Source organism: Microtus pennsylvanicus, chromosome 1, assembly GCF_037038515.1.
Source record: "Microtus pennsylvanicus isolate mMicPen1 chromosome 1, mMicPen1.hap1, whole genome shotgun sequence".
NCBI lineage: Eukaryota > Metazoa > Chordata > Mammalia > Rodentia > Cricetidae > Microtus > Microtus pennsylvanicus.
This window is the reverse complement of record NC_134579.1, coordinates 73,482,958-73,492,903: the sequence shown is the minus strand read 5'-3', so window position 1 is coordinate 73,492,903 and position 9,946 is coordinate 73,482,958. Positions and strand designations below refer to the sequence as shown.

Sequence of the window (9,946 nt, the reverse complement as noted above, 5' to 3'; positions counted from 1 at the left end):
CTTTTCAGACTTGGCATTTTATCAGTTTTGGTACCTGTCTCTTTCCCGGTCAATGATTGGGGAGAAGGGGTGGACCCAAGGAATTGGTTTTGTTTTGTTTTTTTTGGGTTGTTCTTTGTTTTGTTTTTTGGTTTTTTGTTTTGTTTTCTTGGGTTTTTTTCTTTTCTTTTTTTCTTTTTTTGAGGATTGGGCTCTTATTGGTTTGACATGGGAGATTAGTGCTATAGAATACTTAGTGCTACCAGGGTGATTCTTGCCCTGGGTTTGAGGCCCTTACATCTATAGAAGCTATAAAGGGGATGTCCTATGTAAAATGACCGCATGGCCTACCGGCTTTTCCTCCTGTGTGACTCCGCAGTAGACTGGAGATGCAGGCTGTTTGAAGACCTAGGCTGCTACTGAGTGGCTGTGACGTATGCTTGCCCCGCCTGCTCTGGGTGGGCACGGCCCCGCGCTTACGTCACCGGCCCTGTTCCCCTCTCCCGGGAGCGGCAGCAGACGCGCTGCTCCCACCCCCTCCCCTTCTCACAGGCTGTCCCCTCCCTGGTGGTGACCGCTGCCCGACCCTCTGCAAGGCGATGGCCCGGGTCCCAAGCGCGGGCTAGCGATCCTGGGTGCTCTGCCATGGGCTATATTGGCTCTCGGCGCCCAGCCGGTCAGGGTAAGAGACGGAGGCCGGAGCATGGACAGGGAGTCGGGCAACACAGCCGCCCGGTGGGGCCGTGGGTGGTAGGGGCCGTGAGGAGGGGGCTGGTATAGGAGAGGGAGGAGCCTGCGCCAGGGAGGCGGTTCGGGCCAGATGAGCGAACCGGGAGGGGGCTAACCGACTCTGGCTTGTTTCTGTGGCCTGCCTTTGGGTTTTTCCGTGCTATATTCACCTTCCGTCTGGATTCCTTCTGCTGAGGGTGGCTGCAGGGGCACAGCCTAGGATTCGCTGGGCAACCTGCGGCCACCACCTTCCTGGCTCCTGGCAGCTAGCCTTTTGTATCTACATACTCCTTTCTGCCTACACCAACCTCTCATCACTTAGGAGTGGCTCTTTGCTGTGAACCTGCCTCTCCCAGCTGGGTGCTGTCATCCTCAGGAGTCAGCCTGCAAATACTGGCCAAGTACCCTTCCACGGAGTTTTTAACCTAACACTTGCTCCTGGCTTAAGAACCAGCTGGTTGATTAAAGGGGACTGAAGCCCCATGTGGAGCACCTGTGAGCAAACTGATAAACCCTCGTGCTCACAGATCATTTTATTCCGATCAACCCTCTCCCCCAAATTACCCTTACTCTGCGGGGAAAGGTCCAGACAGTCGGCCCCTGCTCAGGCCGTGGCTTCCCTGTAGACACGTGGGTGCCCTGCTTCAGCTCTCAGCGTCTGAGGTCTGCCAGCTTACCTTACTTCTATGTCAAGGAATGGTCAGTCACAAAGCATTGGTGTGGTTGATATTTGAGGTGTTTTACAACTAAATTCAGGCTGAGATTTGTACTGCCCTTAATGAATTCTGGGATTTGTAGTCCCAGGATTAACCTCGTGGGTTATGAATTTGAGAAGCAGTAGGGTGCAGTGATTTCCCTGGTCTGCTTGGAGTTCAGAAAGTCATCCCCTTCTGTAGTCAGGAAAGTTTGCCTGACCTCAGGCCTAGCTTTGAGAGCCCTGATTAGGTACCAACGGGGGGTCAGGGATAGCCAGTAACCTGTCTTCTTTCTGGTTGGTAGCATTTCTGGGGACCACTACCCGACTGAAGCTCAGGGACAGAGCCGACTGCTCCAGTTAAAAGGTTAGTTGCTAAGTACATGGCCAGTGGGCACCGTGTAAGCTAAGGATGAGATGCAGCTCCACAAGCCCCAGAGAACTTGGCTAGGCCGCTGGCACTCCCACTTCCTTAAAGCTATGAGACAGGCAGGAGTGTTCTCCTTATGTGACTAGGCACAAGTTCCAAGTGGGGAGGGGACTGGCTCAGCATCCGGAGCCAAAACAAGAATAGAACTGGGAGCTGAGCCTGAAGCAGTTCGGGCTTTGGGTTCTCTGCATCAACACAGCCAGCATGCCTATGATTTCTGTGCTGGGCAAAATGTTTTTGTGGCAGCGTGAAGGGCCTGGAGGAAGATGGACTTGTCAGACAAGTCGCAGAGGTGAGACCAGAGGCCATGGATGGATGCGATCTGGGAGGTGATGGGAAGCTGAGGAGGAAGGCACACCAGATTCTATACCGAGAGGAAAATCACTGTGGTGTAGAGATTGGGAACCAGGATGAAGTAGGAAGATTCAGGCTGGGGCTTTTAGGAAATGGCTTACAAGGGTGAAAACTTAAAAAAACAAACAAACAAAAAACCGACAGGTTTGTTGGGAAAGAATAGTGATAGAGCAGTTGAGGTTGGTGAGAGGAAAGAACCAAGGGAGTCGGAGGGGAGAAGGAAAGAGAGATGGGCAGTGTTGGTGGGAGAATTTCATGTACTTTCCAAAGGCTGAGAGATGCGGAAGATTCAGAATTTAACCACGTTTGGGCTTCACCTTACGTTTTGATGGCAAAATATTTGTAGAGGAAGGCGTTCATTGGATTGCCACAAAAGGGCCCCAAATCAGAGCTGTGGGGGGGACATGGTGGCCTCAGATTGTCTGGGAGAGGGGGAGGGTGGTAAAAATGACATGGCAACATGATGAAAATGGGAATCTTGGTAGAAGTGGGGAATCCAGATGGACACCTTTTCCTCCGACTCCTCAGTGGCTTCGGACCCTGCCTGGGCTGTGGAGTGGATCGAACTCCCTCGAGGTCTTTCTCTGTCTTCCTTGGGATCTGCTCGGACTCTCCGAGGCTGGAGCCGGTCCCCTCGTCCTTCTTCCGTAGACAGCCAGGACTTGCCAGAGGTGCTGGGCCTTTTCTGTGCTTGTATGTGTGTGTGTGTGCCGGGGGCGGGGTTCACATTTAGGGTTCCTGTGACCCCTCCCCGTTCCTGCCTCACCATCCTGCTTGGACTCTTTTTCCTGCAAGCGGAGGCGCTATCCGGCAGGCCGCCCCCGCGCCGGTCTGCTCTGCTCGGCTTGGTTCCAGCGGGCTGGCTTGCTAGCGCCTTCGGTGCTGACGTCAGCGCATCCCAGGCCGTATCCCGGGAGACCCTGTTGCATGGTGATGGGTTGCCACGGAGATATACACCTTTTCTCTGGGCCAGGGCCGCAGCTGCGCGGAGCGTCGCCCTGCATGGATGGCAGCGGCTGGGGGAAGCGAGGGAAGGGAGGGAGAGCGAGCCAGGAAACACCCGGCAGGTTCTCCTTCCCACAGGCCTGGCCAGAGGCTATCGGCGCCAATCTGGAGGCCCTGTCAGCCAGGTATTGAAGGAGAGGGTCGGACTGATGGGCCTGAGGCCTCTTGTGCCAGGTGGAACCAACCATGATGGAGAAGAATTAGGTAATGCTGGGAAGGGGGTGTGTGCATAAATTATTTTCAGCAAAGAAAAACATTTGCTGGGGCTTGTCGAGGAGTATTAAATCAGGTACAGGATGGAGTTAGGATCCCGGATGGATTAAACTCTGACGCTGCCATCTCCTGCTCCCTTGGGAGCACCACAAAGGCAGTATGGAATCGAGCAGCGGGCATCTGGGGCTGGGGGTGTCAAAGAAAAAAAAGTAAGTCTATTATGAAGTGACACTTGTGGCCTTAAATGATAGGGCGCGTTTTGCGTGGCAAGGATGGCCCTCTTGGCCTAAAAAGCTAGTTCCTGTCCCGGGAGACAGGCAGGCTGCTTGTTGACAGGGAAGGCAGGGGAGCCGGATAGTATTGGTCAGAAATGAGTGATGGATTCCCTATGGAGTCCTTAAGTGCCTGAGTAACAGAGAGAGAGTCTGGAAAAGACAATATTATTTCTTTAAAAAAAATCTTTAAAAATTTTAAAATATCTTTATGTGTATGCGTCTGCTTATGGATGTGTCCTGGAGCCTAGAGGTGTTGGATCTCCTGGAGCTGGATTAGCAGGTGGTTGTGAGCTGCCTGGTGTAGGAGTTGGGAACCACACCTGGGTCCTCTGTAAGAGCAGCAAATGCTCTTAACCACGGAGTCGTTTCTCCATCTCTCTAAAGAGGTTCCCCCCCCCAAAACACACACAACCAAAAATCAATTTTTAAGATTAAATTTTACTTAGCATACAAACTATTGGCTTTGATTATGGCATGTTCATGCAGCACATGCATCACTATACAGAATCTGAAGTGACATTTTGATTCACTGTATTCTTGGGAAACTGCATTTATACCTTGTCTGTTCATTCAGCCCATACATTTACTTATTCCCAGGTACGTTTAAACACTGAGATGATGCAGTGACCATAACAGACTGAATTCCTCAAAGGCCAACAAAGAAAATCCTATTTACACCTGGCAAGCTGGCTCTGTGAATGGTACATTGATAGAAAACAATGATTAATTGGAGACCACAGTTAGAGGGCAGACCACCATTTAAGTAACTACAAAGGCTTCTCTGAAGGGTAATGTTCCAGTCAACACTGGAAAGTTGAGAAAAACCAGCTATGGGAACAAAAGAGATTTTATACGCAGACTTCTGGGCTGAAGTAGTGTGGAAGGTTAGGGACCCCTGCTAACCTGGGGAAGGTCACTGAGGGGTTAAGAGAAGTGTTGGTAGGAACAGAAAAGACAGAAATGGGGTTGGGGAATGATTCGAGGTATAATCCATAAGGATTCGTTGTTGTTGGCAGTGATAACTTTGTTTTGAGATAGGGTCTTACGTAACTCAGGCTAACCTCAACTTGCTAGGTAGCCAAGGTAACCTTCTGATCCTTCCTCCTGCCTTCATCTCCCAGCACCTGGAAGCGTTATATACCAGATATCAGAGGCTAGCGATCAGACACCATGCTTCCTGATTGGGAGGCAAGCCCCATACCAACTGGGTTCCATCCTGGCCCCTCACTAGGTTTTTTTTTTTTTTTTTTTGATTTTTTATTTATTATGTATACAACAGTCTGCCTCCCTGTATGCCAGAAGAGGGCGCCAGATCTCATTACAGATGGTTTTGAGCCACCATGTGGTTGCTGGGAATTGAACTCAGGACCTCAGGAAGAAAAGTCAATGCTCTTAACAGCTGAGCCATCTCTCCAGCCCCCCCTCACTAGGTTTTAAGAGCAGATGCGTGCAGGCAAAGTTTAGGGGACAATGGATGGTAATCCTGAAATAGGGATCCCAGGGAGATGGAGAATGTGGGGGAAGTTGGAAAGCCAAGCCTCATGTGAGGAAGAGAATGCTTGTTTTGGAGTTGGTTATGCCGAATGTTTGGTTCTGGTAGGCCACCTAGAAAGAGCTGGGATGTAGATCTAACAGAGAGAGGAGCAGGAAGAACCTTAAGAATGTCTTTGCCTTAGCTGTCCCCCTTCCTTCCTTTCCTGTCTTTTTTTTTTCTAGACAGGGTTTCTCTGGGTACCCCTGACTGTCCTGGAACTCACTCTGTAGACCAGCCTGGCCTCGAGCTCAGAGATCCCCCTGCCTCTGCCTCCTGAGTGCTTGGATTAAATGCGTGCGCCAGCAGTCTTCAGAGGCTCTACTCATGGTTCTTCAGCTGTCTTCTTCCCTTCTGGGACCTGGGAAAGTGGAGGCTCGGCTGTAGTTCTCTTCCTTTGGCTTTGAGTTTCCACTGCTCCCTAGGAGGACAGTTGGCGGACTCCGGCTTCTTAGCCTTTTCTGCATGCCACTAGCCACTAGGCTGGGTGTGCAATCCTGCATTCTTCCAGCTCCCAGCTCCTGCTGATATATAGGCAGGAGCATGTTGGAAAGAAGGTTATGTCTGTCAGAGGGGCACTGACCTTCTGATGGTGTTACTCAAGGTGAATGTTGGAGACACAGTCGCGATGCTGCCCAAGTCCCGGAGAGCCCTAACCATCCAGGAGATAGCTGCGCTGGCCAGATCGTCCCTGCATGGTATGCACCCCACGTCTGTTCATCCGCCCACTTTGTCCTTCCTTGTTTCTTTTCCTCATGTCTTGTGGAACTGATTCCTATGTGACTATTTCCTGAGGGCATTTTGGGGGGATTTCTTTTTGCAGATCAATCCTAGCCCAGCTGGGCAGTGATGGCACACACCTTTAATCCCAGCACTCGCAGAGGCAGGCAGATCTGAGTTTGAGGCCAGCCTGGCTTACAGAGCAAGTTCCAGAACAGCTAGGGCTACACAAAGAAACCTTGTCTCAAAGAACCAAAGAGAGAGAGAGACAGAGATTCTTTGGTGTTGGAGAGATGGCTCAATGGTTAAGAGCACTGACTGTTCTTGCAGAGGACTTGGGTTCAGTTCCCAGCTCCCACATGGCAGCTCTGTAACTCCAGGATCCACCACCTGCACACAGATATTCATGTAGGCAAAACACCAGTACACATAAAATAAAAATAATTTTAAAACATCAATCCTAGCCCTTCTTCCTACCCAAAGGCCATGGAAAGACATTCTAAGCCTCCTCACCTACTTCCCTGCAAGCTATTCCCTAGTCTTAACCCAACTTCTCTTTTTCCACCTCCAGGTATTTCCCAGGTGGTGAAGGACCACGTGACCAAGCCCACAGCCATGGCCCAGGGCCGCGTGGCTCACCTCATCGAATGGAAGGGCTGGAGCAAGCCCAGTGACTCACCTGCAGCTCTGGAATCAGCCTTTTCCTCCTATTCAGACCTCAGCGAGGGTGAACAAGAGGCTCGCTTTGCAGCAGGTGGGTAGCAGAAAGGGAACTAGTCCTGCAGATTTGCCTTAGGGGCTGCTGCCTCCGTCACTGGAGCTGGCACAGGGGCTGGAATCACATGCCTCCCTCTGCCCAGAGACCTCAGGGACATCTTCTGTCTGCAAAGCAAGCCCCAGTCTTAGCTCGGCTCCCATGCCAGTGAATGCTGTCTCTCTGGTAGGAGTGGCCGAGCAGTTTGCTATTGCAGAAGCTAAGCTCCGAGCATGGTCTTCTGTGGATGGCGATGACTCCACTGATGACTCCTATGACGAGGACTTCACTGGGGGAACTGACTCAGGTGAGGAACATTCTGTGTGCTGTGCTGCCACGGGGGTGGGCTCATTTGGGAGGTGTGGGGATGCACTCTGAGCCTCCTAGGGCACCGCAAGCCTTCCAGATAGGAAACAGACTACCTAGGTTGACCTTGAAACCCCAAGGACAAAGATCACTGGCGGCCAGTGGGAAACTAGCAGTTGGAAACGGCTCTTTTCTATGGGTGCTGAACCAGCTTTCTTCTCTCCCTGTGTGTAGTGGGTCTTACAGTTCTCAGATTAAAGAAACAAGCCCAGAGAACCTAGGACCTCTTTCCTCCCCCCTAGTACAGCCATGCTTCCAGAAGGATCTGTGGTATCCTTGCCTTTACCTCTTTGAGGGTGGCTTTGGTTGGATGTGGCAGGACGGATGAATACAGTACCCACACCTCCCAGGGCAGTGATCCCAAGCAAACAGGAAGGCATGCTGGGTCTGGAGTCCGCAGGATTCTGGCTTCAGCTCAGCATCTTTGTATTACAGCGTGTGGGTCTTGCTTTGGGCCAGTGCTTGCAACCCTGGGGGCTGTGCAGCTGTGCTCAGCTCTGCTTTCATCTTCCATCCCCTGGATTCTGTGGCTAGCTTTCCCTGCAGCTTCTGCTGTCTGGCTTCACAGGACCCCTGCCCCCAACCCCCAACCCTTTGCCTTTGAAGATCACCTATTGGTTCCTCCTCCTCCAGCTAATTAACAAGGTTTTCAAGGCCAAACCTTCATTTAAAGCAGGCAAGAAGCTGTGCTGTGGTCCAGAGGGGACTCATTTGAATGCTTAAGGCCAAGGTGGAACCCCCAACCACAAGTATTTTCTGATTCCTTTTTTTTTTTTTGTCTGTTTTTGAATCTTGTTTTCTGGGAAAATTTTTGAGAAAGGGCCTCGCTATAGCTCAGGCTACTTAGTATGTAGCCCAGGCTAACCTTGAAAATGTGTGTGGAATCTTTGAGCAGATTTTTTGTTTTCAAGACAGGGTTTCTCTGTAGCTTTGGGGCCTGTCCTGGCTGGTCTCGAACTCACAGAGATCCGCCCGCCTCTGTGCTGGGATTAAAGGCGTGCGCCACCACTGCCTGGCTTGTGCAGAGTTTTTCTGGTGGACAAAATCCCATGCTTGGGATGCCCTATGTGAGCAGAGCACAGGTCAAGTGTTCTTCACTGTTTGAGTAATGAGCACCCGGTGTGATCATACAGTGGGCCTGCATCTAGTGCTCGCCTCTGTGCAAACTCTTGCCTTAGGACTATAAAGTAAATATTATTAGAATTTCTAATCTACCATGAAAGGAACTAAGGCATCAAAAATGAAGACCTTGTTCAGGTTATGCAGCTCCTACTGACGCCTCTGTTGACCCCTTGCCCCCACAGTTACGATAAGGGTGAAAGGGGCTGGGAAGTCTGTGGTGGTCATGTGGCTTCCATATTGACCATCTGAAATAAGGTCAGCAAAGCTGTCTCTTTTTTCTTCCCTTCACAGACATTGCTGGGTCTCTGGGGCCCCACCTCCAAGACCTCTTCACAGGTCGTCGGTTCTCCCGGCCCGTGCGCCAGGGCTCTGTGGAGCCTGAGAGCGACTGTTCCCAGACCGTGTCCCCAGATACCCTGTGCTCTAGTCTGTGCAGCCTGGAGGATGGCTTGCTGGGCTCCCCAGCCAGGATGACCTCTCAAATGTTGGGTGAAGAGCTGCTCCTTGCCAGACTGCCCCCCAGCCGGGAAAGTGCCTTCCGCAGCCTGGGCCCTTTGGAGGCCCAGGACTCACTTTACAGTTCACCGCTCACGGAATCCTGCCTTTCCCCTACCGACGAGGAGGAGCCTGATTCGTGCAAGGACTGCCAGCTGCTCTGCCCGCTGCCTGGCGGCAGCTGGGAAAGGCAGCAGCAAGTCTCTGATGTGGCCTCTTCTGGGGTCGTATCCTTAGATGAGGATGAGGTGGAGCCCGAGGACCAGTGATCCAGACATGCCCGGTGGTGGCATGTTTTCCCTGGCTGCTGCCCGGGGCAGAGCCTCTGCGGCCAAAGTGTGGGCTCTGGAGCTCCGAGGGCTTCTGGGAGCGCTCACTTCTCCATTGTGTGTTTTGCATGAAAGTGTTTGGAGAGGAGGCAGAGGCCAGGCTAGGGGCGCATGTACTGCTTCCACTCTTGGGGGTTTGCCGGGGCTTGCCCGGGACCCCTGGGGCATGGCTACAGCTGTGGCAGACAGTGACGTTCATGTTTCTTGAATCCAAAATGCCACATTTCCTCCTGGGATGTGAACCTGCGCTGGGAGGGTGGGAATGGAGGAAGCCTGGCCATCTCCTCCACCCTTCCTCGTGCCCCTTCTCCTCCGCTTCTCTCTTCACCCAAGTCCACGTGCAGTGCTTGACTGAACCCTGTGGGGCTGGCTCGTGGCCTCCTGGAGTCTACGGATTGAGCCGTCCCCTAAGGGTCCCCTTACCCACCTGGGCCCCGCTGTGCTTCACCTTGCCATTGTCTCTAAACCTTTTTTTTCTTAAAGACAGGGGGTTTCTGGTCTGTTCTTTGAGCCGATCTTCTCTGGGAGGCACTGGAATGATGAAAGGGTGTGTCCTCCCCCTCTCCTCGGCCCCTCCCTCCCCTCAGCCCTGGCCGTCTCCCAGCATGGCAAGGTCCTGTGGGCACAGAGTTCTCAGTAGGGTGGAACTGGACAAAGGAATGGGTCTAGCTGTTAGAGCTGGGAGTGCCACAAGGGGGCCACCTGGGTAGCCAGGAGATCTGTGCCAATGAATGGACAGTCATGAGGGAGTGGCTATCCTTGGGAAAGAGGGCAGTGGTTTTTCTTGGCTGAATGGAAGGTTGTAGCCACAGGGTTAGGGGCCTGATCCAGGCAGGGTGTTGCAGGTGAGGCAGCAGGGGGCCGCTGGCAGATCCTATATTGCTGGGACGCTGGGGTTGATAGGTGGCTGTGGACTGAAGTCTCAGGCTTGGGCAGGTAAGAGGATCCAA

General features: G+C 52.4%; 1 protein-coding gene across 5 annotated transcripts; it reads left to right on the top strand.

Annotated features, from left to right (window-relative positions):
• Positions 1–471: 471 nt before the first annotated feature.
• On the top strand, positions 472–9,478 carry Fam131a (family with sequence similarity 131 member A). 5 transcript variants are annotated; one of them, XM_075968231.1, is made up of 7 exons: positions 472–661; positions 1,708–1,769; positions 2,715–2,857; positions 5,815–5,908; positions 6,502–6,684; positions 6,875–6,991; positions 8,464–9,478. In XM_075968231.1, exons 4-7 carry the CDS (start codon positions 5,839–5,841, stop codon positions 8,934–8,936), a joined length of 843 nt encoding a protein of 280 aa, XP_075824346.1. In that variant the 5' UTR covers positions 472–661; positions 1,708–1,769; positions 2,715–2,857; positions 5,815–5,838; the 3' UTR covers positions 8,937–9,478. The 5 variants fall into 5 exon arrangements, with proteins under 5 accessions (XP_075824346.1, XP_075824356.1, XP_075824376.1 ...); XM_075968241.1 differs by having other exon boundaries at positions 2,715–4,910; positions 5,110–5,908; XM_075968221.1 differs by lacking the exons at positions 472–661; positions 1,708–1,769 and adding an exon at positions 1,967–2,124.
• The last annotated feature ends 468 nt before the right edge of the window (positions 9,479–9,946 follow it).